General features: G+C 55.8%; 1 protein-coding gene across 1 annotated transcript in view; it reads left to right on the top strand.

The window, feature by feature from the left end:
* ADGRD1 (adhesion G protein-coupled receptor D1) overlaps positions 1–27370 on the top strand; it is a 123939-nt gene that overhangs the window by 8949 nt on the left and 87620 nt on the right. The window contains 7 exon segments of the mRNA XM_058281207.1: positions 1367–1462; positions 3067–3189; positions 15037–15216; positions 17601–17855; positions 19494–19558; positions 20238–20393; positions 25874–25933. Coding sequence (XP_058137190.1) covers positions 1367–1462; positions 3067–3189; positions 15037–15216; positions 17601–17855; positions 19494–19558; positions 20238–20393; positions 25874–25933 — 935 coding nt within the window.

The raw sequence follows: 27370 nt of genomic DNA, 5'->3' as shown, positions 1-27370 counted from the left end.
CTCGGCTCTTGCCCAGGCCGGAGGGCAAAGGGCGCTCACGGGCAGCGCCCCGCTCGGCGCCAGGCGGTGGCATTTGAAGACCCTCGGGCGCGGCGCAGGGCTCTGCTGTCTGCCCCAGCACAAGCACACGGTGCTTTCCCTCTTCCCTGGGATTTCCATCTGATTACAGTCCTCAAGTTAAAATGAGATAAGGATAATGTCCTGCCAGAAATCGCCCGGCGGCTCTAAAACGCCCCGTGGCGCTGGCCGGCAGAGGCGCCCGGTGGCCGAGCCTGTGCCATCGGCTGGCACTGAGCAGAGGGGCGCCCCGCGCCCCCGCTGCGCCCCTCCCCGCGCCCGCCCCACCTGCACCCACAGGGCCAGCTCAGGCTGGACTGAGCTGCTTCCCTGCTTACCAGCCAGTTCTCTTCTCAGGGCCTCTATTTTAAGGCTTTTAAGAAGGGATCATTTCGCCAAGTGTAAATACTTTGTCAAAACAGCTTCTGGAGGACGCGGCAATAAACGCTCAGGCGTTACCTCGCACCAGCACTTGAACAACTTCCCGCATCGCTCCTCAAAGCCCTCGTCCCAACTCACTGCTGCAGATTACATCGTGACTTTTGTCTTTCTGAAAAGCTTTACGTATGAAAAATGATTTTCGTAAGGTGATATTGCTCAGCTTCAATTACCTGGAGGTCAAATTCTGTTCACCGAATGTCCTGTCTTCCGGTAAAATCCTAACTCTACTGACGTTTGTCCCCAAAGTTCCGAAGGCTGAAGGCTCACCTGCCTCCTTCCCTGGAGCCACTGTCTATGTCATAAGCTCTGCTGGCGTATTTCCATCTGATTACAGGCCTCTTAAGTTAAAATGAAAAAAGAATAAAAGCCCCGAGTACGTTTTCCTGCAGGGAGGTTGAGCAGCTTTGGAAACCCCGCCTGGGTTTGCAGCTCTGTTATTTGTGGCTGAATTCTCTGTCGTTTTGTCCATTTGTCCTAATATCATGCAGTTGTTTTCCTTCCCTGTCTCTGTTTCGTGCTCCTGTGGCATCACCACTCTCAGTCCTTTCAGCCGGTCTCCTTGACGGCCTGAGTTCGATTTCGAATCTCTCAACTAGTATTCACACGGGGACGGGAGCCCGCAAAGGGGGACGACTGTCTGTGGCCACATTCGGCCGTGCTGCCCCCTGGCCCTGGGACGGAGCCGGGCCGCCGGGGTTAGCTGCCACGTTGGCACCGCGCGGGTGGGCACGAGGGAGGGCGGCGGAGAACGCGAGGATGTCCCCTGAGCATGGAGAGCGCGCCCTCCTGCGGGCGAGTGGAGAGACGGGGCGCCATGTGTGTTGTGTTTCACTCATCGTTGTGCTTTCTCTTTTGTTGTCTCACCCAGCTTCACGAGCCCACAACCTCACTGTGCTCCCCTCCCATAACGCCACCTTTGTGTATGCCAATGGCTCTGCCTACTCTAACTCCTCTGCGACCGTAGGTGAGCACTGGGGACCTGGGCCTTCGGTCGCGGCGGGGTCTCCCGTGAGCCTGCGGGCCGGTCCAGTGTGGATGTGTAAGGAGTCAGCGCCCCTGGGCTGGCCAACGAGCACGTACTCCAGGGGAGAGCGGTGGGGCCCAGGGACTAAGAGGAGCCCCTCAGGATTAAGCCTAAACGGGCGGCACGGCCGCAAGAGCGGGCAGGGACAGGCCAGCCCGTCCAGTTCCTGGGATCTGCCAAACCAGCCGCTCCTTTTCAGAACAAAACAGACGAAGGGTTAGATCTTTTCTCAAAATAGAAATTGTTTGGATTTTCAAATGGGTTGTATTCTTTGGGGAGGAAAAACAAGCCCTTCTAATGGAAAATTAAAGTTGATTTTAAAATACCGCATCAAAAATTTGATCTCTTAAAAACAGTTCAATCAGCATTTCTTCTTTAGCTGGAATTCCATTTCTTTACAATCATTAGAAGCTGTTTTATTAAACACACACCCACGAGAGTCCTGGTTAAACGATTATCTTACTTAATACCCTCAGAAGGCCATGTGTTTCGTATTTTTCCCAGGCCGCTCAAAGCGAAGGCCATCATGGATTTATTTGATCAGTGTAGAAAGTCAGTTCAGATGATTTATGTCTCACCCTCTGATCTCTTTTCAACAGATAATCCTGACTGCTAGTTCAGCTGGGAGGCACTGAGCTTCCCAGATCAATTTGCCAAACAAACAGTCTGGTTTAGGGTTTACACATCCTAAGCCAATTATGTAACTGCTAGTTATCCACTTAACTTTGTAATGCATAAATCCCCCCTAGCCAGGAAGGAGCTTGGGGGGGTGGGGGGAAGGAGTTTGAAAACTGCAAGGAAAACCCGGAGGCCCTCTGAGCTGGTCCCACAGGTTAGCAGGCGGGAGCCGGCGTGGGCCCTGCTGTGCCTTGAGCCCCTGCTGTGCCTTCAGCCCGGCCGCCAGGACCACCCTGCCCAGGCCTTCCAGGAGACGAGTCTCTGGGCAGCCCAGACCCCACGTCAGGCTGGTTTTTATGGCCTTTGACCTCTGCTCCGTAGCCATTTGCCGCGGGAATGGAACCAACAGAGCCGTTTAGACAGAGGGGTGAGCTAACTACAGGGGTGACAGATCCTGTAGTTAGCAGGATCTGTCGGCTTTCCTCCCGGAATCTGAAAATGGGGTTCTTTTAAAATCGTGGGGAGACACGCCTAGGAGGAGGGGCCCTCAGTTAGAATCAGAGAGTCCAGCGCTGTCCTGTGTTTAGTGTGGGGAGGGGGTGGGAAGGGCTCTTAAAGCCTGAGGCTGAGTTCAAGTGCAGGGTCACAGCTGGCTTTCACAGCCCTCCAGGCAACTCAACGCTGGGGAAACAAAATTATTATAATATTATTATACATAATTTGTTAATGACATGCAATGAATAAAAAACTATCGTTATATATTGCATCGATGTGAAGGTATATAAACAATATAAGAGCCATTATACACACATAGTTATGTGGAAATGGTATCTGCTCACATGCACGTTCCTGATAAGGCTGATGCATGTCTTTAAATTTTTAATTTCCTAAGACTATTAACATGTGATATGAATTTTCCTACGTAGATATCATAGAAGGAAAGGTCAGCAAGGGGATTTACCTCAGGGAGGAGAAAGGAATCGCCCTCCTCTACTACGGGAGCTACGAGAACTCCTGCATCAGCGACCCCGGGCAGTGCGGACCTGAAGGTGAGTGGCGCGCCCGGCCCCGCTTCTGCAGGGCGCTTCCTTCCAAGGCCGCGTCCGCTCCCCCGGCCGCGGCAGACGAGAATGCGCCGCGCTTGTGGACTGCAGGAAGTGGGAAGATTTCAAACGTGTGTGAGGGGAGGGAGGGCTGGGGATCCGGGCAAATACAATTCTAAAAACTAATGCAAAAGACCTGTTCCGAAGGCTAAAGAGCATGTAAAGCATCTCATAGAGAGGTGAGATCAAAATATCTCATCCTGAAAAGGGGAAGAAAGCCTGTACAACCAGTACAGTGATGTCGCACCAGGGTCTGGATATGGCCGTGTCATTTGTGGGAAGGAAATGGATGGTGTGGAGTTTACGAGGTTATTTCTGCCTCTGGGATATGGATGGCCGCTCTGGGCAGGACATGCTTTTGATGAGCCGTGTCATGGATTTGCTTCTTTTGTACCCACCGAGAGCAGCGGGGTGGCAGATGGAGCTGTCCCAGCAAGTCGCTGCAGGCCTGGGGTTAAAATATTACCCTGGGCAAAACACACACACCCAAAAAGAGGAAGCGACTGTGCCCCCTGTGAAAAGTACCTTGTCCTCTAGCATCTGAGCTTCCGAGAAGATGCATTTGAGCCATGTCTGAGCACTTTCTGGGAAATTGTTCTCTGCCAAGCAAACAAGTTCCCTTATCTTAGGCAAAATGAAAATTTCTACTTCTAGGGGGAAAAGAGAGTTTAGGGGAAGATGCACGGCGTTTGGTCATCACCAGGCCTTACCCAAGCTGAGCTGCGATGAGCTAACTGTGAATGATTCTGGGACGAATGGACTGCTTTCCAAAAAAAATAAACTAGAGCTGAGCAAGGCACAGACACATGGGAGGGTTTTGGACTTTGCAGAACCCCAAATTCTGAGAACTGGTTTGAGGCCTGAGCCCACGGCCAGCTCCCCTCGGCTCGAGCTGCTCCAGCCGTCAGTCGATCCGGAGGCACACCCAGCCTGTTGTCTTCCCCAAGCTGGAAACAGCCCTGGGCTGGGAGGCAGCGGCCAGCGGCCCTTGGTTTACAGCCCGTGTGATACCTGCGCCTGCCCTCTGCCCTTGGCCGGGACACTGTGGCCCGACGGGAGGTCGCTGTGCCTGCCTCAGCGCGAGCCTGGCGGGGGACCGCTGCGGCCTGCTTGTAGCCGCAGCCCACAGCTGCGCGTCTCAGGTGACCCGCCATGCGCCTTCCAGTCCCGTTTCACTGTTGACTCCCTTCAGCATTAAAACGATGACAGGAACGACCAGAACTGGGGTGGCAGAAAGGGCTGTGGGCTTTGGCGTCTCGTCTCACTCAGTTCATCACTTCCTGGGCACCGTTTAAGGAATTTTTACGTGACCGCTTTCTTTAGAGCAAGGCCTGATGTAAAGGCAGCCAGGAAGCCGCCACCTTGGCTTGGCGAGACGGCGCCGAGCAGAGGGGAGGCTCGCTGCTTCTCCCGCTGCCTCCCGTGGGGATCTTGGCTGCACAGTGACCGCCGCTGGGGCCCGGTGAGCGGCAGCCCGAGGACCCGGGCGCGTTGCCGCTTTTATTTGCCATCTCCTCTGCTCTGGAGGGTTTCCCTGGGCCTGAACCAGCTGGTATTCCTGCGTTCAAGAGGAACAAGACTTGAGCAGGGAGGGGCTGCCAGCCTTGTCCAAAGGAAAGGCCGGGGAGCCCTGGAGGAATTCGAGGAGATTCCAGGGGGGCTTGGCCCAATTAAAGAACACAACAGCTGGGTCTTTACTTCAATATACTCAGCTCATCGGACGTGTGTTTTCTGAGCGTCAGTAGACTTTAAAAATGAGTTGATTCAAGGAATACAGTTCATCTTTGTCATAATAATACAAGTAGTATTCATTTATGGGGGAAACTATGGGAGATTAAAATTTAGCAAACATTGCCTCAGCCTTTTCATGTAGACTGAGCCACCCTTTCTCCACATTTTTCTTTGGGGAGGGGGGGTGGTCCACAAATTATAACTTATTATTTTTATAACAAAAAATTAACATTTACATAAATTAGCTTAGCTTCCCACTGCAGTCCAACAGGTCAGCTGCTTTGGTGCATCTTATTTCCAGGTCCTTTTTTTTCCCTCTGTTCATATTTTTAGCTGATACTTTTTTGAAAGTCTGTTTGAGGAACAGAGTTGAGGTCTGATCTTTTCAAAGAGAATAAACATCTGCGGAATCGAGCTGTCCTCTCCGCGTGCTCCGACAGAAAGCAGAAGCTGCTCTCTGCCAGCCCTCCCTGCCTCCACCCTTGCTGCTAAGGTCGGCTCTTTCCAGAGCTCCCCTCCAGCTGCCTTTCTAGCTTCCTTCGTTGCCGGGCACCAGCTCTGGCACCTGTCTTTTTCAAACAGTGCCCCTGGGCAGTTTTGGCATGAGTGGGGTCGGGGCACTGGCTGGAAGTGGGGGAAGCTTTTGAGGACCCTTTGAGAGGAAAAGTCCTCGATATCTGACCATTCTTGAAGTGTTCTCTGAGAGATGGGTGTCTCTCCTCTCACTCCCACCACTAGAGGACCCAAAAGTGGGAAACTCTGAGTAGGAGGGGTCGTTCTCGGAATACTCTAGCTCCTTCTTCCACCCCCCTGTGGGCCCGGAGAGCTCAGGCCAAGGGTAGCTTCTGCAGAGAGGCGCTCCGGCCCAGGCGAGTTCCTCTGCCTTACTTTCGAGCGCCACGCCCTTTCCCGCCTGGCCCTTGCCCCAGCGCGCTATGGCGGGTGATCCGTCTCCCTTTCCCTCGCCAGCTCCACGAGGGCCGTGACGGTTTGCCTTAGCAGCCGCCATGTTCCCGGGGCCTAAGCAACATTTGGCACAGAGGACATGCTTACTACACATTTACCGAATAAGCACATCGAGTCTAACTACCTTTTGATGCTCGAATCCCTTTAAACGCACCCCTATCAGTTGTTTTTTTTTTACAAGCCTTTGCTTGAATATTGCAAATAACAGGCCATTCGTCACAGCTACAGATGACCGTTCCATTTTGAAGCTCCTCTAACTTCCTGAAAAGTTTTCTGATATTGGGCTAAATTCTGTCTTGAGTCACTTCCACACATTACTTCTAATTCCAGCTCAACGAAATCTCTTAGGCTGCTTTCAGTGAAGAGCCTCCCTGCCCCACCCCTTAGCTTTACGTTTCCTGCCTTCCGTGAAAGCTTCCTCCACTATTTTCTTCCGTGCATTTGAACTTCTCTGCATATAAACACGGAGAAGGTGGCTAACACTCTAGCAGCGGCCGGACAGTCTCAACTGTCACCTTGCCCTTTTCTCAGCGTTGATATAAAATTTCCCCCTTTGCTTTAGGCTATTAACTTCGAAAATCTGTCAACCAAATGCTAAAATATTTGCAGGACGGAGTTCCGGGTCAGAAGCTTCCAGCAGGCCTGGCCTGGGTCCACCTGCTGCCTTCCTCAAATGACGCGGGGTCGTGGGGACCTGGAGGGCAGGGCGGGGCACGGGCCCCAGGGAAGCCTTTACTCAGTCCCCTCACCTTAGGGGACCCTGGGGCACGGGGAGGGAGCGGGCACAGGGAGGGAGCACAGCAGTCTGGAGAAGCATTTCTCAGAGTGCTGGCAGCAGGGTCACCTGCTAAACTGGTTAAAAATGGGCGTTTCCAGGCCCTACCCAAGACCTGGAGGGTCTGCAATTTTGGCCACAATTTCCAGGTGATTCTCAAATACCACATCTTCAAAGCTGGCCCAGATGTGATCTGGTGGGGATTCTGTGGCCCTCACAACATTTTGTACTTTAGCTGCCTTCTCAACTGTTTTCAATTGACGTACTACCTTATGTCCCCAGAAAAGGAACTTCTCATGCTTCAAATAAAAAAAAAAAATCCAAATCCTAAACATGAGAAATTTTAATTTAAAAATCTATGCTTCTGGCTTCTCATAAAATTTCAGAAAATCCACCCATCCTCTGCCCACCTGCTAGCAGTGGCTTCCCTTTGGGTGGGTCCAGTCTTCTCCAGCTTCCTCAGGCGCCAGCTTCCTGAGGGAGCTTGAGGGCAGCTGCCATTTGTCACCACGGCTTGGCTTGCCTTGTTGTCCTCTTGGAGGAGCAGCCATAAGGGAAAAGGGGCAATTTCTCAGCCCCACGAGCTTATCGGGGGGCAGCAGCCTGTGTCCCACAGTAGCAGGCATTTCAAAGAGAGACAAGAGCAATTCGCACCCCCCTTATGAAAGATTATTTTTTAAGAATTTGATCTGCAAAAGAGCGTGTGGGTATTGAACAAAGGCACAAGGCGCCGTCCTGGCGAAGGCTGCCTTCTCCCTGGTGCGCTCTTCTGGCTGGACGGGCATCTGAGCACCCCGAAGCCCTGGCTGTCCCCACTCCGTCTCCCGCCGTGTTCCATCTAGCGCACGTTCTCCTGCCAGCACGTCACGCTCAAGGCTGGCTGAAGATGGCAGCCCTGGCCCTTCACGCAGTGCCCTTCTGGCGTCCTGTCTTTCTCGCACGGTGGACTTCAGCTCTTCCTCTCCTTTACAGGTCTCACTCTTTGCTGCGTCATTTCTCCCTCTCCACTTGGCTGTTAAGGCAATCGGTGTCCTCTCCTGCTAATTATGGGCTTGGAAAGCATTCTAAGGATGTTGTGTTGACACTTCATCCGCCTTTCAGCTTCTCTTTCTTAGTCAAAGTCAGAGGCTGTTGGGGCAGAGAAAGCCCTCCAGGTCAAGCTCTTCAGGTCAAGGTGAGGTCTGTGTATCTGTGAGGTACATGCCTGGCCATTGTGCTCCTCCCCTGTTGTGGGTTCTGTAGGGTTAGTGAGAGCGCCTTGGGGACCATTCTCCTTGTGCATCTTGTCACCGGGGTGTCACAATCCTGAGAACAGATAGCAGAGTGTTTGAAAATTGTACCAAGGGGGACTGCAAAGCCAGATCAGATTCTGTCCTCACACGCCACCCCCTTAACCTAACTCGCCCCAGAGTCCGTCAGGACCTGAGACAGGATGGTGTTTGCACCAAAGAACAAGTCCAAGAACGAGTTCTTGTCTGTAACTGGTGTAGGTCAAATGAGGCAATTATCTCAGTTTCCAATGATGGAAGAATATTTAGGTGATTCCGAAATTTTAATCACTTTAAAACCACTGTGGCAATTTTTTTTTACCATACACAAGATCCACCTGAGCCATTATCATACTTAACATTTTTCTTTAAATTTTTCTTACCTATGTTTGATTGAAAAAGAAACTTTCTATCACTCCCGTGAATGGAAAACCAACACTAATGCCAATAAATAGACGACACCTACCTTACTAAATTCTAACTGGGTGTCATTACCTGCCGAAGGCTCTAGGTTTGAGATGTGGTATTTCTTGTTAAAATGGGGATTAGCAATTGCCACTCACATACGAATGGACTTTTTCCTTGTCACAATCAGAAGAATTAAAAGACAACTGAAAAGGGAATAATCTTCTCACACTGTGGTTCAGTGTTACTGAAGACGTGTCTCCATGCTGCCTAAAAGTCACGTGGGAATCAGTAGCCACGACCACAGGGTGTGAACTGCCGACCCTCGAAACCCCCAGGAGAAACTCTCCCACCCCCCAGTGCTCCGCTGAAACGGGGAGGTCTAGAAAGATCCTGCGACCGTACAAACTCCACCGTCCACCTCCTGCCTGGGGAGGGCAGAGGGGCAGGGACTCGCGGCCCTGGAGGCTGAGTCGACCCTCGTGCGGTCGCCAGGCCGCCAGCCGGGCCCCCAGCAGCGCTCTCCTGGGAAGCCCTTGCTGGGCGGGGTCTCCTCGGCGCTGCTGGCCTGAGCCGTCTTCAGGGCCGCCTTCTCCCCCCGCGGCAGGTCAAGGGGAGCCTCCCCGGCCCTACGCTTGCCGGGGCCGGGGCCCGGCGGGGGTCTTGGGCAGCTGGAAGGGCCTGGTATTTGGTCACTGCGTCGTGGAGAGGCACCAATCCCAGAGCCCGGAGCGCTGGCGTCTGTCCTGCCCGGTGGCCACCCGGAACGCAGAACGACTGGGAATCCTAGAGCTGAGAGCGTCCCTGGACATCACCTGTTCCAACCAGTTCATTTTACAGATAAAGAAACAAAGGCCTGGATCCTGGGAAGCTTCTCTTAGGCCCAAACCGGGAGAACGTCCAGCTTCCGAGCCCGAGCTGCGCTCAGAGGAAGAGCCTTCCTGGCCTCGGGGAGCCCCGTCTCCCTTTCTAGACTTTTTATTTTGGGGTAGTTGTAGCTCCACATGAAGTGGTAAGAACCAACCCGGGAAAAGGGGGGACTCCTCACCTGGCTCCCCGCGCAGAGCCCTGGCATGCCCGCCGGCGAAGGTCCCGGGGACCCACCCGGAGCCGCCGCGGCTGCTGTCCTCCTTGGCGTGAGACGCACCTGTGCGCGCCTGTCGTGTCAAAGCCTCCTCTGTGTCCAGACCCGCGAGGTCTTTGGAGGTAGAAGACTTGGCCGGATTTTGATTTCTTTAAAAAATTGTCATTCTTTCTTTGCCCGCACTTCTGGGCTCCTGAGCACCCAAACATTTGCCTTTTGGCAGTTCTTTCCCAAGCTTCGAACTGTGCGTTGAGCGAAAGGCAAGCCTGTGTCTCTGATTCCTCGAAACGTCCTTAGCTGCGCTGGACACTGACGGGTGTTTGGGCGCTCCCCGCTTTTGAAGTCCTTGGACACGTGTAGGTCCCTCAGCTCGGCCAGGAGTCAGCAGCCTTTGTGCCTTCGGGGTTCTGGGGTGTAAGCGAGGCTTGGCACTGAGCTCCCCGCCCCGCCTTCCCTGACCGGTTTGTCCCATGGCTGACGGCCGTCGGGGCCAATGCCTGTAAATTAACAGAACGGCGGACGGCGTGGGTGGGAGGAGGCCACTGCCCCACGCGGGCCGTGGGCCTGTGTCCCAGGTCAGTGGAGTCTGTCCTCCATGTCCGAGGCTGTGGCTGGAAGAACATTCCCCAGTGCTGCCCTGGTCACACCAAAGCCAGGGATTGTCTCCTCACCTGCCCCAGGCCTCTGTAGACGGGACTAGGTTTCGGGTGAGATGACAAGTTGACCTGACTCAGGAAGGCAGGACGTCGGAGCCTGGCGGGTGCTGCGCAGCCAGCCTGAGGATGCCAGGGACCCCCAGCCAGGAGCACGGCCTCCGGAGCAGGAAGAGGCACGGGGCAGGATCGCCCTGGGCCCCCAGGCCCCCGCAGTCCTCCTGCACCCGGCTCCAGCCCCGAGGCTCCGGGTGCCAGGTCCGCAGTGAGCTGGGGCAGCAGCAGGGGCCGACATGCAGGCGCAGCGTGCGATGCCCCTTGGGGCCCAGTCGCAGCGTGCGATGCCCCTTGGAGCGCAGTCGCAGGGTGCAATGCCCCTTGGGGCCCAGGCGCAGCGTGCGATGCCCCTTGGGGCCCAGTCGCAGGGTGCGATGCCCCTTGGGGCCCAGGCGCAGCGTGCGATGCCCCTTGGGGCCCAGGCGCAGGGTGCGATGCCCCTTGGGGCCCAGGCGCAGCGTGCGATGCCCCTTGGGGCCCAGTCGCAGCGTGCGATGCCCCTTGGGGCCCAGGCGCAGCGTGCGATGCCCCTTGGGGCCCAGGCGCAGGTGTCAGACCTGCTCCCACCCTGGCCGCCTCTGCCCGGCACCCAATTCCCTGCTTCTCTCCCCTTCCTCTCCACCCGGGCCTGGCTAAGGCCTCTCCGTCCCTCGGGGCTCAGTTCCAGGGTGACCTCCTCCGGGAGCCTCAGGGCCTCAGCTCGGATGGTGCCCTGTGAGGTACCGGCCGTACACGTGCGTCTGCTCTGCCGCTCGCCCCGTGATCACCCTGGCCACGTGTTGGCCTCTAAGGCCCTCGGCCACCTCCACAGCAGTCCAGGGTGCAGGCCCTGTCTGCGTCCACACTTCCATCTCCAGATCCTACCTCAGGCACCAAACGGACAGCTGCAGCGCGAAGGCGCCCGGTGTGGTCAGGGCGCCCCTGCCCGGGGTGAGCCTGGCAGCCGTGGTGTCCCCGTCCTCCGCTCCCCACGCTGAAGTCCCTTCCCTGCGCTTCTGCTCTGGCTTCTCACAGGAACCCGCACTCAGCGCCAGAGCTGAGAGCACAGGCCAGCGCGCCTCCTCCGCTGCCAGCCCTTCACCAGGGGAGACCTGCCCCGCGCCCGGGGGCTGCGCTCGCTGGAACCTGAACGCCGTGAGCAGGCGGGGGAGCCCCTCCTGTACCCCTCTGCCCTGGGTGTCCTCCCTGCAGCCCTCTCCATTTGGGAGTCAGGAGGGAAGGTGGGAGCCGCGGCAGCCCTTGGGAGGCTTCGGGCCGCAGCAGGGCAGGAGGGCAGCTTGCGTCGCTTGACCGCCCGGCGCCAGCTTAGGAGTTTAAGCAGCTGGAGCTCCGCAGAACCGGGCTTGGGCCAAAGGGGAATTTATCGGCTCAGGTAACCAAATGGCCTCTGATGAGACTGGGTTCTGGTCATCTACTGCTGCGAAACCAACATCCCCAAACGTGGTTACTGCTCACCGACCTGGTGTCGCCGGCGGCTTGGTGCGTTGACAGGGCTCAGCTGCGCGGCTCTCGGCTGCGTGGCTCTCGGCTGGGGTTCTTGTGCAGTTGGGGTAAGACCTCAGCCGAGGCTGGGGTCCTCCCAAGGCACAGCACCACTGATTTCCACGACGGCTTTCTCCACTCGTGTCCCTGGCCCTTCCAGGTGACATTTTTCTCCCACAGAGCAGCCCAGACTCCTTCTGTGCTGGCTGAGACCCCCGAGAGGCAGGTACCGAAGCTGCTGGACGAGGGAGGGGCTCACCTGGGCTCAGCGTTGCCGGGTCAGCGCCATCACAGGGCCCACCAGGCCCCAGGGGTGGTGGAAGGGGCCTGGTGTCCTGATGGGAGCCGAGAGGAAGGGACAGATTGCTGTGGCTATCTTCGGAAAATGCGTCTGCCAGAAACCGGCCACTCACCCTCCTCTGGCTCTTCTCGAGAAGCTGCCTTGGCCTGACCGCGATGCCAGTCCAGGGCCCCAGGTTTCCATCTTAGCAGCTGAGGTGGACATCCCCAGACCACTCGCTGATTCGGACCAGCTCAGCCTTAGTTAGCCTGGGAGACTGGTCAGCGCCCCCACAAGACAGGAAACGAGAGTGGAAGGCTGACTCCAAAGGAACGCTGCGAGGCTGGGATGGGACGAGGGAGCGGAGGCCGGGTGGGCCAGCGCCGCTGCAGGCGTCCTGCCCACCCCCTTGCACGGGCCTGGGGAGAGCTGCTCCAATTCGGCCTTCCCCACTCCCACCCGCTCTCTCCTGCCCACTGTGGAGAGGCCAGGAGGCTGAGATGACCGCCCACTGTGGAAGGGCAGGAGGCCAAGACAACTGCCCACCATGGAGAGGCCAGGAGGCCGGCACAACCATCCACTGTGGAGAGGCTGGGAGGCCAACCTGACTGTCCACTGCGGAGAGGCCAGGGGGCTGAGATGACCGTCCACTGCGGAGAGGCCAGGAGGCTGACATGACCACCCACTGTGGAAGGGCAGGTGGTTGAGATGACCACCCACTGCGGAGAGGCTGAGAAACCAATACAGCCGCCCACTGTGGGGAGGCCAGGAGGCCAAGATGACCGCCCACTGAGGAAAGGCAGGAGGCCAAGACAACTGCCCACCATGGAGAGGCCAGGAGGCCGACACCACCGCCTGCTGTGGAAGGGCAGGAGGCCGAGATGAGTGCCCACTGAGGAGAGGCCAACACAGCCGCCCACCACGGAGAGGCCAGGGGCCTGAGATGACCATCCACCGTGGAGAGGCTGGGAGGCCAACATGACTGTCCACCGTGGACAGGCCAGGGGGCTGAGATGACCGTCCACTGCGGAGAGGCCAGGAGGCCGACACGACCACCCGCTGTGGAAGGGCAGGAGGCCGAGATGAGTGCCCACTGAGAGGCCAACACAGCCGCCCACCACAGAGGCCAGGTGGCCAAGACAGCCGCCTCCCAGGCCAGGAAGCGCAGGCTGCCTGGGTTCAAATCCCGACTCTGCCGCCCACCAGGTGTGTGGTCTGGGTCAAGTTACCCAAGCTCCTTGGGCCTCAAGTTTTCTCGCAGCAACGACGACAGCCGCTCCTGGGTGGTGGGGAGGGTTACGAGCGTCAACACATTGAAAGGTCTTGGCTGAGCAGCCTGCTCGTCTGATGCTCATAATCATACTTTCCTTTATAAAGCATTCTTTATATATTAAGGAGATCCATTTCTCATCTGTTATATCTATTACAAATATTTTTTTCCTAGATTGTCACTTGTTTTAACTGTTATGCAAATTTATTGTCTTGCAGATTTTTATGCTATTTATGCATTCAAATTTATTAATCTTTTCATGTAACTTCTGGACATATTTTATTTTTCCTTTGTCTTGATGAGAAAGATCTTCTCTTGCTTTTTTTTTTTTTTTTGGCCTGGATTAGGATTTAATACTCATATTGAGAAAAAGATACCAAAGCAAATTGTCAATGCTGTGCTTATTTCGTGTTCCCTCAGATTTTTTCTTTTTGTATTAAGAAGCCCAAGGGCATGAAGCAAAGTTACTCAAAATGCTAATAGTAGAACCTCATGATGAGCTTTTAACTGTTGAAAATGGCAGTTAGCATTCACGCGTAAGCTGCTCCTCCGAGAGAAGAGCTGGGCCTCTGGGTTCCATTGTTTGCTTCCCACCCTAACCTAACTTGACGTTTAATCTTTCAATTTTATTCTACCCCCTAGGCAGGAAGGTACTTGACCGGGACAGAACCATTTTGAATTGAGTGAGAGGAATTTTTAGATGGAGCAAAGATTTTGGAAAAAATGGACTTCTGTGAATGCTCCTGGGAATTCATTTCATAACAAAAATTTCGCAATGCACTGTGTTCATTTCTCTGTGAAACTGGCTGTTTGAGAGGAGAGAGGCAGGGCAGGGAAGCCTGGGCTTTTTCTGGGCTCTGTGAGGCCGTGCGCTCTTCCCACGAGGCCAGAAAGACCCCTGAAGCCAGCGTTCCTGCTGGACCTCCTCAGAGGCCGGGCGGTCCTGCTCCTTCCCATTCTTTCCCGCTCCTTCCCATTCTTTTGAGGTCCTGCCTGCACTACAGAAAAAAAAAATAGCAAAGCAGGGCTTGACAATTTCTGTTGCGTCGATGCCCATCACATAATGTGAGTGCGAACACGGTTCTGAACCCCATGAAGTCTGTTCATCCAGAGACTCCGCAGTGGAGACGGCCTGGCAGCAAGGCGCAGGTCTGCCCTTCAATGGCACAGGCTTGTCTTTGTTCAGGCAGTGTCTCCGTGGCCACTTGATAACGCCCACGGGTCGATTTGGTGGCACGCATGTCCACAAGGCAGCCCCTGCCCTCTTTGACCCACCTGGCCCACTGCAATGAAATTTTAAAAAAAGTAATGGTGTTTATAAACCAGGACGCATGACGTGGCTCTTTCTCTGTGAAATATATTCATAGACGAGGTTCTGGAAGCAGCAAGCGCCAGGGGCCCTGGCGACCCGAAGGCGGGCCGTCAGTGGGGCGCTGGGATCGCAGGAGCAGGCTCTGGCGTTTGTCTGCCTGGGGCTGGATCAAATACTAATCTCCTCCTAGTTTAGTGACCTTGGGGAAACTGTGCCTCTGCTTCTTCATCTTATAATGGAGGTGACAGCAGGGTTGTTGTCATTTAAAATGAGATCATTCATCGAAAACTCGGAGAGTGCCTGGTCTTTACTGAGCTTCCTATAAACATTAGCTCTTAGAGTTGTCGGCATTTTATGGCTTTGCGGGGTACTGAACAGACATTGCCTTAATAATAAAAAAAAAACTGCTTTTATAACGAAAAATAAAAAGCAGAGAGAACGCTCTGCCTCTGAGCAGCGAAGCCCCCTCTGTGTTGTGTTGAGAACTGACCCAGTGCCTCCTGTCCCCAGGGGTCACGTTCTCCTTTTTCTGGAAGACACAAGGAGAACAGTCCAGGCACACGCCTTCTGCTTACGGGGGGCAGGTCATCTCCAGTGGGTTCAAGGTCTGCTCCAGCGGCGGCAGGGGCTTGGTGGAGGTGTACGCGCGGGAGAACTCCATGACGTGGGAAGCCACCTTCAGCCCTCCAGGTAAGTGGCGGCTTCAGCCTGCGGAGGCTCTCGTGGAGGAGCAGGTGACGGGAGGAGCAGGTGATGGGAGGCGCCTAATCCCACAGAGAGCCCTGGCCCTGTGGCCGCCCGGCCGTGAGCTCCTTTCCTCTCCGGGGCTGCTTGGGAAGACTTAGCAGAGGGGGTGATGAGTGTCCCCCGAAGCGGTAGCTTTACAGAGGTGAAGGGCCCAGCTGGTTGTGAGCTGTGACCATCACAGGTCACTGATGTGCTCCAAGCCTCAGTTTCCCCCTTTGTACTGACCTCGTGGTCCTGGGGACATGACACTGAAGACCGCATGCCAATGGCTCTCCCTCCTCCTCCTCTCCTCCCAGGGCCCTCCCCACCCCCCCCCCACCCCCCCGCTGCGCCCGCTCATTTCTCTTCTTTTACTGGTAGAGGCTTGAAGTTGCTGGAAACTGGAAATGGCTGTTGGAAAAGAGAGGCCGCGGTTTCACGGGAAGGCAGGCAGGCACGGGGGAGAGGAGGGGAAGCCTGGCGGAGCAGGCGGCCGTGGGGCCAGGCAGCCGTGGGGCCGGGCGGGAAGACACGAGCATGGCCGAGCTGGCTGGAGGGCGCCGAGGCGAGCAGCAGGCCCCGCTGGGCAGTTTCCGTTCTCTGGCATTGCATGACCGGGCTACTGGGCCCGAGGTGCCAGGTGTGGGCGGAAGCTGGCGGTGGCTGGTGCAGGTCAGGGTGGGAGCCGTGGAGGCTGGGGAGGCCGGCGGGGCCTCGGGGTGTCTCAGGGCATCAGGGAGGTGGGCCCAGCGCTGGCTGGAGAGGGAGACCTGGAAGATGAAAGTGCAGGGGACAGAGGAAGGCCAGGCGCCCTCCTCAGGAGAACGTGGCGCCCGACGCAGATCTAGTTTCTGCTCCGTTTAAGGAGGCAGCACGGCTGAGCTGTCAGGGCCTGTGGCTCTGGCACCAAACACCCCAAGTTCCACTCCCCCTGTGCATGCTGGCTGCGCAAACGTGGGCACATCGTTTAGCCTCTCTGCCCCCGTTTCCTCACTCACGATGGTAATAGTGCACTATGTCAGAGGGCCGCCGTGAGGGTTCCGTGGGGGGATACAGAGCCTGAAGTGTGGGTGCCGGGTGCGCCAGCCTGCTCTGGTGCCGAGGGTCAGTGCCAGCGTGGCCTCCGCTCCTGTGGAGCAGGAAACTCCGCTGACGTGCAGCAGAGAGGCCTTGGTCCCAAGGCCAGAATCCATTTTGCGGCCCTGCATGCGGCCCGGCTGGCCGCCTCCTCCAGCTGGGACCAGGGTCTTCACCTTCTCTCCCTGCTCCTGGGGCTGGTGGGCCCGGCTCCGTGAGCAGGCTCTAAAGTGAAGTCAGCTGGCTGCTTACCCACCCAGGGACACGGGAGAACCCTAGAGGTCCGGGCCTGGCCAGGGCTCTTCACAGGCACGTTGGAGGGATGAGCAATTCTTGCTCTCGAGCCCAAGGGCAGAGTACTTTGGACTCAAGTGCTCTCCAGAGACTCAGGTTCTTAGAAAGCCGCAAGCTCCTGAGCAGGAACCCCTGACGTCACTGCGGGGTGGCTGGAAGCGACCAGCTGCCGGGGACAGCGTGTCCTCCACAGGGCTGCCCCATCCCCCCGGCAGGGGCTTCCAGGACGAAGTCTTGACACGAGCGCTTGGACACGCAGCGGGCCCTTGCCAGCGCAGGTGGCGTGTGAGCCTGTGAGTGCGTCTCTCAGGGCTGAGCACGGTCCTCGGGCCGGAAGGAGCAGGCGCAAAGCGTGCTGCTGGAGGGTCCTGGGCCAGGCACCCGTGGGCTACCAGCGGCCCGGGCTTGGCAGGTCTTCACGTAGGCGCCCCCGACCGGCATGGTGGGAGCCTCGGCAGGGGTTTTGATGGTTTTGTGTTAGGTATAGCTATTCGTTAGGATTTCATTTAAAAATCAAGACTCTCCAGCTTCTCTTGGAAACAGATGAGCCATGTATCTCCCAGGGTAGCACTGTGCGGGCCTAGCGAGAGCTACCCCTTTGGATGGGGCACCGCCCTTCACTGTGCCACGGCCAGCAAAGAGCATACCGCCCGGGGAGGCAGCTACAGCGTTTGCCTTCTCCCAGCCTGCGACGGCGGTGCGCAGGCAGGGGGGCCGTGCTGCTTTTTGGTAACTGGCTTCCCGTCTGCTTCGCTGGGGTCTGGGCCTTGCCAGGGCCAGATATTTCGCTCCGAGGCATCTGAACTGGCGACTCTTGCGTTGAAAGGTCTGGGACTCACCTTGAACTGCTTTTGGAAGCTGTGGGGTGGGGCCCAGCGCACAGAGACCTTCTGATGGCAGCCGGCGACCCCGTTAGGGGGAGGGGCCCACCCCCTGGCGCCCAGCGGGGCGCTCGGCTCACCCTCTCTCTCTTCCAGGCCCCTACTGGACTCATGTCCTGTTCACGTGGAACTCCAGGGAGGGGCTGAAGGTCTACGTCAACGGGACCCTGAGCACGTCCGACCCGAGCGGGAAAGTGGCTCACGCCTACGGGGACCCCAGCGCCAGCCTCGTGGTGGGGCCTGAGCAGGACCAGAGCCAGCGCTACGAGAGCGGGGCCTTTGACGAGTTCATCTTCTGGGAGCGGGCCCTGACCCCTGAGGAGATCGAGATGTACTTCAAGGCGGCCATGGGTCAGTGGGGGGCGTGGCCGGGCACCGGGGCTGGGGCCTGCTCCCGAGGGGGCCCCGCAGGCATCTCCCCTTCCCCTCTGCTCCAGCGGGGGTGACGCACAGGGAGCACAGGAGGTGAGGCGTGTCCTGTCGACCTCGTCCCCAGGCCCTCGTTAGCACACCTGGTCCCCAGGACGGAGGACCCACCGCTGTGCCAGCGTCAGGCAGAGCTCCGTGCGTGCCTGCTGCTTGTCCTGTGCTGATTGGCTTAGCCCGGGGCCAAGTGACCACCCCAGAAACTGCTATGGGGTCAGCCCCACCCAATATACCAAGAGGAGAGGGGAGGGCTGTGACGGTCGGGCTCTTGTGTCAACTCGGCCAGGTAACCGTGCCAGGTGTTTGGTCAAGCAGGCACTGGGCTAACTGTAATCGAAGGGCATTTATGGACTTCAATCACCATTGACTTTACTGCAGGAGTAAATCATAAATAGGTGGTTACAGTTATGTCAGTCAGGGAGATTGCCACCAGCAGTGAGTGACGCTTAACCCAATCAGTTGAATCCCTTAAAAGGGGAAGTGATTCCGGCATTGAGAGAGAATTTCCCAGCTCGTCTTTGGACAGCCAGCATCTCCCAGAACTCATCAAAAACCTTCTTTGGACTTTCATTGGAGCCCCTGGTTGCGGCCTGCCTGCGGAGCCTGGACTAGACTCTGATAAATCTCTTACTATCGACGGGCATCCCTTGCTGATTCTGTTTCCCTGGAGCACCCTGACTACCTCGAGGCCCCCGAGGACAATGGGGGCTCCCCTCAGAAGGGGCAGATGGTGCAGCCAACACAGCACGTGTCCAGGCAGCGCGGAGCCCTCCGGCCTCCAGCTTCACGGATCAGGACGGGACTCGTTCCTTTCACGGAACTGATGTGAGGACAAAACACGTTGTGTTCAGAAGAAAAAAATGACACAATCTTCTGCATGATCTTGCCCAGGTCTTAAGGACTGTCACCCTGAGACCAAGGTGCCACCTGTGTGTTCCTGCAGTCGTCAAACAAGCCTGCCTGCCTGGAGCTAGTAACTGGAAAGAGGCGCCTCTGTCCCCTCCTCACAGCTGTCCCAGCAAACCCTCATCCTAAGGCCCCTTGGGCTCGGGGAGGTGGCGCCCCTGTCCCTCTTCAGGGCGGGGGCTCTGCAGCTGAGCCGCGTGCAGGTCACCCTCGCCCCCGCCCTTCCAGGGGACTCCTCTGCGTCCTGGGGAGGGCGCATCCTGCACTTCCCTGAAGCAGGCTAGACACGTCAGAGGCCACAAGCTCTGCCAGGGCAGGGGAGGACGTAGAGCACGCCTGGGGAGAAGCACAGACGGAGGCCCACCAGCCGCTTCTGTGTATAAAATCACCTTTTATATTATGACTAGCATGAAGGATGCTCAAAGGCAATTTAGGAAATAAACAGAAAGATAATTTGAGCTGGGAAAGGACACGCAATCGCCCATTAGATTGACTGATGGGTCCTTTATCTTGCCAGGAAAAGTCCCACTTGAAGGCTCCTCAGGTCACCTCACTGTCCCTGATGCTGGGAGGTGCTGAATCAACACTGATCTTCCTCTGAATGACAAGAGGAGACACTGTCTTTGTCCTTAATTAAGCATTATCATTTTTTTCCAGGAAAGCAAGTTTTATTACCTTCGACACCACCCAATCTCTTCAGGACGCCCACAGTAGACACCGTGGTGAGAAGACGCTCTTCCTCTGGTCCCTCCATGCATGCCTTTTGGTAGGACGTTTGTCAAGGGAGGTGGCAGCCCTTCGATCCCGCGCCTGTGTCGTCATGAACTACGAGGAGCAGTAATCAACGGGGAGCCCCGTTCCACGCATTCCTGAGCTAAGCGTGACTGAGGAGGGCACCCTCGGCCCCCTGCCGCCTCGGGCGCCGAGACTGCTGGGGAGCAGGGGGCACTGCGGCGGTTTCCTGGGGGAGGTGGCCAGGACGCTCCGCTTCTCTTTGTGCCCTATTGCCCGATTTTGGAGGAAAGGGTCTATTTGTGTAGAAAACGCCCTCCCCTGGAATTAGTACTCATAATCAGAGAGCTTTTCCTACTTGGGATCTTTAATGGGTCAGGGAGCACACAGCCTCTTGAAACTGTCCGCGTAGGTTCAAACCCCAGTTGTACCACTTGTTCTAGCGTCAGCCTCTCTCTGCTTGATTTTGGCTTCTGTCAAATGGGTACGCGTTTCGTGAGGTGGTTATGAGGATGTTAATATATGGAAGGGACTTGCAAAAGTGCCTGCTACAGGGCAGGTGCTGTGAGCGTCATTTTCATAGGATAGGAGCGTCAGACCCGTGGAGCTTCGGGAGACTGTCTCGGCTTTAGTCCTGGGCAGGAACTCAGGTCCCTGATTTCTTTTTAGATGCCTACAGATGCCTACCATCCCATCATAACCAACCTGACAGAAGAGGGGAAAAACTTCCAGAGCCCTGCAATTGTCCTGAGTTACCTTCAGAATATATCCCTCAGCTTACCCGATAAATCTCTCTCAGAGGAAACAGCACTGAATCTCACTGAGGTAAAGTGATTCTGTTCCTTGGCCTTGCAGGTCAGAGGGCAAACAGCCAGACTATAGCCTGTGGATGGATTTTGTTTGAGCTGAACAGGGTTCCAAAAAATTGCACTTTCACATAAAAATCTGGATTTTGCCCGGTGTGGCCAGCTCCACTCAGCTCAGTGGTGCCCCCTTTGGACGGCACCTAAGGTTCACTCCCATGTCCCCACCCCCCACCCCTGTAGACACTGGACTTTGCAGGGAGAAGATGGAGTTGAGTCTTCAGTGGACCTCACCACGGGGCCGTGGGCCACGGTCTGATCACTGTGACCCAGTGCAGTGACTTGTACTCCCGTGGAGAGCCCCAAAGTCATCTGAAGTCCTTACTGAAGGTGGCATGCATGTCTTCAAAGTCGAGATGCTCTCCTTTCTCTCTCAACCTAATGCTTTCTAGGTTGAAGCAGAGGTGGAGTCAGGGATCTGTGGATTATTTGCTTCCATTGCAGCCCTAGGAACCTTGTCTGCTGGCAAGAAGGGGCTTTTGCGATCGGCACAATTGGAAAGTACAGCGTGAGGGTTGAGCATGGCGAGAGGAGCTGGAAGGGTTTGAACTACCATCTGCAGCTAGTGGCTGTGGGCAGTGGGTCACGTTACCTAAAGTCCCCCTGCCTCGCCTGGCTCATCTGTGACATGGAGGAGTTAATAAAAGGACCCTCCTCACTGGATTACTGCCATGATGAAGCGTGTTCCCAAGGGCCCAGAACATGGAGCTAGCACAGGCGAGCATTTTAAAAGAATTTACGGGTCTTAACTGTTTTCTTTGCTAAAGGCAGACCCAAGGGAGCAGAGGCAACCCATGCGCTCAGGGACCCAAGATGTCCTGAAGTGGGGGTCGCTGGCCTTGGGGTGCAGGCGAGACGGGTGAGCGGGAGCCTTCTCGGACTGACCCCTTCGCTCACACGCACGGCAGGGCAGCTCGAGGCACCGAGGGCGCCTCATGCTCCGAGGAGGCCCAGGGCCGGGAGGCGGCGACGACCGGAGGCCAGAAGCTCCCGGGAAGGGCGGACGCCCAGGGGCTGAGGGGCTGGGGTAAAGACCCGGGACCCCCCCCGCTCCGCCAGCCCCGGCCGCGTGTCCCCGGATTCCTGGGCTCGGCTGCCCGCTGTGAGCGCCCCCAGCTCTCCGCCGCGAGGCTCTCCGCTGTGAGGAGCGCGGCCCGCGGCCCCCGCGCTGGAGCGCCCGCACGGCCGGGCGGAGGCGGCGCCCCCGCTGCGGAGCTCGGGCCACCAGCGCCGGCCCCGGCTTCCTGCTACAGACGCCGGGCAGGACCCGCACCGGCGCCCGCGTCCCAGGGAGGCTGAGGAGCGAGCGGGAGGCTGAGGAGCGAGCGGGAGGCTGAGGAGCGAGGGGAAGGCTCGGGGCCTCGCCCTCCTTTCCTCAGGGCGGAAATCTTTCCCCGGGCACCGCGCAGGTACCGCTCACACCTCATTGGTCAGAGCTGGGTCACATGACCGCCGGGACCAATCACTGGTCAAGGGCGCAGGGTTGGCGGGTGGCTCAGGCCAATCAGAGCGAGCTCTCGGTGGTCCGAGGCCGCCAGGCTCTGAGTACATCCGGGTCCTCACAGGGAAGGGGGCTGCGGGTGCTGGGGGAAACCGGAAGTGTTTGCGCCATCTGATCGCTCGCTGTGCGCCTGCGCTGTAGGGACGTGTGGTGAGCCCGTGGGGCCGTGCCTGGTATGCAGTAAGTGCCTAATGAATATCAGCACTTCCTCTTACTGTCGCCTGAGCGCCGCGGGGGTCACCGCGACAGGCAGCACCTAGTATGCAGTTGGCACTCAGTCACCGCCCAGAGTTGGCGCCGTCACTTCCCTCTGAGGGCGGCTGTGCTCAGGGGCGTCGTCCTTCTGCGTTTCCAGGACGTTTCCAGGACGTGGAGGAGGGGACGCCCGAGTGACGCTCCAGGCGTGTTTGCTGAACGGCCGCTCGTGGGCGGCTCGTGTGATCACCCAGGAAACTGGCGTGTCCTCGCCCCCACCGCACTCGAGAGCGGCCCCTGACGCGTTACTGAGCACCTTTGTCCAGCTCCTCCTGTGTTCCGGGCGCTGGGCTGGGTGCCGGACACCTGCCACGTCCCTCCTCTCAGGAGAGCGCAGCCTGGGCTTGTCCTCCTTCAACAGGCCCTGGGGCCACTCAGAATCTTCCGGAGGCCCGTCCTGCCCCCGTGGGGTCTGGACCACAGGCCCGCGAGCGTGAGCGAGGGCCCTCCACTCAACCCTCGCCTGGCTCCCTTCTTATTCATCGGTAATCAGAAGGATCTGTTTTGCACGCAATGCTGTAGTGGCAGCAGTTAGACGTACAATTTCACAAATGAAAACCATCAATACTGCAAGCTGTGCATAATGGGAAGCAGGCCGTGGAGGCTGGCAGCAGCCACCAGGAAAAATTGGCAGTGTGGTTGGCAGGAATGAAATGGGGGAAACAAAGGAAGAATCAGTGCCAAGCCAGGCAGGCCTGCAGGCAACGCACGGCCAAGGATCGTCTGCTCTCTGCCAAGCCAGGCCGTGAGAGGGGATGGGGTCCCGTATCCTGAGAGATGTTGAAAGGTGCAGAGGCATTTTGTAGCCTGCACCAGGTTTCTGTATTGGAACACAGATCTATGTAGGAAACACCTTTTCAGAGCTCAGAGCCTTCCTCTCTCCCTGCTGCTCTCTCCATCTCAACTAAACGTGGCTGCACCAGGCCTGCAGACCCAAGACTGGTAAAGTCAGTGGAGGAAGAAGTCCTGCCGTAAGGCAAGAGAGAAGCACCACGGCTGTGGTCCCACGGAAGGCATCCAGCTCATCCACAGGGTGCAGCTGCTAGCTGCTTGGCTCCATGGATTTTAACCTGTAGGGTGACCTCTTCTGAATTTTCAAGGGAAGCCCCAAACTTCAGTTTTTAAAATGGCAAATCTCCCAGCTTTTAAAAGTGGGCTGGTGGGAAGCAGATTTGGCTCAACTGATCAGGCATCCACCTACCACATGGGAGGTCCAGGGTTCAAACCCTGGGCCTCCTGACCGTATGGTAAGCTGGCCCAGGCACAGTGCTGATGCGCGCAAGGAGTGCTGTGCCACACAGGGGTGTCCCCTGCATAGGGGAGCCCCACGCGCAAGGAGTGTGGCCCGTAAGGGGAACTGCCCCACGTGAAAAAAAATGCAACCTGTCCAGGAATGGCGCCGCACACACGGAGAGCTGATGCAGCAAGATGACGCAACAAAAAGAGACACAGATTCCCAATGCTGCTGACAAAAATACAAACGGACACAAAACACACAGCAAATGGACACAGAGAGCAGACAATGGGGGGGGGGGAAGGGGAGAGAAATAAATAAAAATTTTAAAAAATAAATCTTAAAAAAAAAAAGGGGGGCTAGTAACTAAAATTTAAAAAACAATAGATGTGCAGGCCAAATGGAAGGCAGCTGTGGGCAGATCCAGCCTGCGGCCCTCCCTGGGAGCCTCCGATGTGCACCTGTGCCGAAGCGCCTGACCCCGGTGTCCTGAGGAGGATTGCACAGATTTACCCCGAGCCCCCCTGATCTCTGCGGCTGATTCAGCGGGAAAATACCGGGGAAATCAGTGTTGGCATCCATTATTCCATCTTCCACAATGTCCTGACTTTTCACTACCAACGAGAGACAGGTGGGCAGGAAAATGACAAGGGGTCCTCTCCAGTGCTGGCCAGTTACGTCGCCATTCACCTTAGGCGGCTCTTGAGCACTTGGATTGTGGCTGGTCCAGGTTGAAATGTGCCGTAATTGCCAGGCACACGCACGCGCTTCATTTCAAAAACTACAAAAAAGAATGACGTATGTAGTAACTTTGTTATTGGTTATGTGTTGAAATGATAGTTTCAGCTCTATTGGGTTAAATAGAACATAGAATTAGTTTTACCTGTTTCAGCATCCTTCCCGTGGCTACTAGAAAATTTAAAAGGTCAAATGTGGTCCATGTACTTCTGTTAGACAGCTCTGCTCTGGGTCAAGAGTCAGCAGACTACAGCCCTCAGGCCTGTTTTCGTAAGGAAGGTTTTGTTGGGACACAGTCGTACCCTTTCACTGACGTATTTTCTACAGCTGCTCTCATGCTACAGTGGCTGATTTGAGCTTTTGGGACAGAAAATGTGCAGCAGGCAAAGCCGTCACAGCGGAATCTACCGATCCTGGTGCAGGTTTCCAACTCTACCCCCTGGACCGCAAGCCCCGAGGGCAGGAACGCGACTGTTTCCTTCATCGTTGACACGAAGGCCTTACCCTTTAGGGGCCTGATAAATACTTATCGAGTGAATAACAGATGAGGAGTGAGCAGTTCTGCGGAGGTTTTCTCTAAAGTTCGGTGTCAGAGTGAGAGGGAGAGCGCTGGTGGTGGACTGTGGGAGACCCAGGTCAGGCTCTTGGCTGCATTCTGGTGTTTATAGTGGGAGACAAGTGGTTACGAGCCTCTGGGAGTAGTGAGAGCAGGGAGGCAGGCCAGGCATAAGGCAATAGAGAGTGGTGGGGACAGGGGCGAGCTGGGAACATGTGCCTGGGCCGGGAGGCGGCTGCTCTTCAGCTTCCGTCATTTGTGGCCATGTGGGAATGTGGGCTGGGAGGCATCCACAATTCTATTTTTTCCCCCAAAGAAGCAGGAAATCCACATGTTTTTATTTTAAATCTCCCAATTTGAAAATGCTGGAAACTCATTTCAAATGTTTAGACTTTGTGGCCAAACTAAACATGATTTTAAGGCTGAGGTGGCCAAGGGACCCAGTGCCTCCCACTTTATGGCAGGTCAGAGCAAATCACACACACGGTTTAGCACCAGCTGTGTTTCCCACCCCAGATTCGGCAGGCATGATCCATCCACCCACCCACCCACCCATCCATCCACTCATCCATCCACCATCCATCCACCCATCCACCCATCCACCCATCCATCCCTCCATCCACCCATCCACCCATCCATCCACCCATCCATCCATCCATCCATCCACCAATCCACCATCTACCCACCCACCCATCCACCCACCCATCCACCCATCCACCATCCATCCATCCATCCACCCACCCATCCACCATCCATCCATCCATCCATCCACCCACCCACCATCCATCCATCCACCATCCATCCATCCATCCACCCATCCACCCATCCATCCCTCCATCCACCCATCCACCCATCCACCCACCCACACAGGCAGCAGTCACTTCCTGAGGGCCTACCTGCGTACCTGAGCAGAGCTTGTCTGACACCTGGTTGCCTGCCCCGACTGCAAGGCTGCCAGAGGGAGCACACAGGAGAACGTCTATTCGAGGGCTTTGTAAAATATATCCTGCTACACTTGAGCTATTTTTGCTCGTGACTGTATGAAAAACTGAGCTGGTGCTTGGCAGAGGCGTCTTGGGAGATGTAGTGACCACTGAAAGTCTTAGATTTCTCGGCTTAATGGTGTATGCTAAGTGGTGTCATTTTGTCTGTGTTTAGACCTTCTTGAGAAACGTGGGACAGGTCCTTCACCTGCCTAGTTGGAACGCTGTGTCAGAGGTAAGGGACAAGAACACTTGATCTCCAGACCCTACGTGCCTTGGGAACCACCTGCCTTCCTGCAAGTGGACCATGTGGCAGATGAACACTTCTTCAAGGAATGAGGCATCTCAAGCCCCAGGCTGGGCTTTTAGAGCTCGTTTTTCCTGGCTGATTCAAAATGGCTTGTCTTCTCTACGGCTCAGGAATTACGAGGGCCTCAGGGACAAGCCCTGTCCTCGGCTGCTCACAGGGCAACGCTGATTTTTTGGTGAGGAATGCATATTTGGTTGAGGTTTGTTTGTCATTTTAGATCATGTATTGTTTCTATCACATCATCCTTGAATGGTAAAAAAAACTGTATTCAGTGTTTAAAGGCCACCAGATGAAATGAAAAAGAAGTAGAACATGTAGCAATATATACTTCATAATTATATGAATCAAAAAAATAATTTTTTTCTTAAATGATTTCTCCAAATAAATAGGAAAATGGAGTAATTTTTGTTTCATTTTAAAAAATAACTTTAATTTATTTTACTTATATATAGCGTAGAGAAGTTAGAAAATACACATAAAATATGTAACATAAAAATCATCTGAAATCCTAAGACTGAGAGATAAAAATTGGAAATCTCTTACGTGTATCTCTTCTCCATTTTTCAATCCACTCAGACACACAGATGTTTTGCAAACGTGCTATAAATCTGGTTTAATCTGTTTTTCCTTAATCATGTCAAGAACATTTTCCAATGATATTAAATATTCACCTGTAAAACCCTATTAGTCTGGATAAGCTAGGTTATACTGAAGCGACAAATAGACCCTGAATCTCCGTGACTTCGCACGGTGCTTCTTACTCGTACAGAGCCTGGTGGGGTCAGAGGCGCCTGATCCCCTGGTGAGCGGGGGTGCTGGCTCTGGCCACCTGACGCAGCTCCCGGGGGCGCCGTGCGGGGCCGGAGAGGGGCGAGGAGGATTTACCCGCCAGCGCAGCAGAGTGAGAGCAAAGCCCCGATTCTCGCCAAGCCTCTCGGACACTGAGGATTTGAAAATATAAAGCCCATCTCGTTCTCTCGCGATAGCCGAGATTGCGCAAGGACAGGGTCCTTAACCTTTTTTGTTCCACAGACCCCTTACTGAGTCCACGCTATGCTGTGTATTACTTAAAAAATACACACACCGGTACCACCATGCCCCACAAGAAAGGTTTTTTTCCTAAAGATTTTTCTTTTTCAATTTGTTTTATTTCTTCTCCCTCCACCCCCATTGTTTGTGCTTGCTGTGTCTCTTTACTGCACTCAGCGTCTGCTCATTTTCTTTTTTTAGGAGGTACCGGGAACTGAACTCAGGACCTCCCATGTCGGAGGCCACCTCTCCTCCCTGCTTGTTGTGTCTCTCATTGTGTTTCCTTGTTGTGTCTCCTCACTGCGCCAACTCACTGCCTCATCTTGTTGCATC

Source organism: Dasypus novemcinctus, chromosome 19 (genome assembly GCF_030445035.2).
Source record: "Dasypus novemcinctus isolate mDasNov1 chromosome 19, mDasNov1.1.hap2, whole genome shotgun sequence".
Classification (NCBI taxonomy): Eukaryota; Metazoa; Chordata; class Mammalia; order Cingulata; family Dasypodidae; genus Dasypus; species Dasypus novemcinctus.
This window is presented reverse-complemented; position numbering and strand designations above follow the sequence as displayed.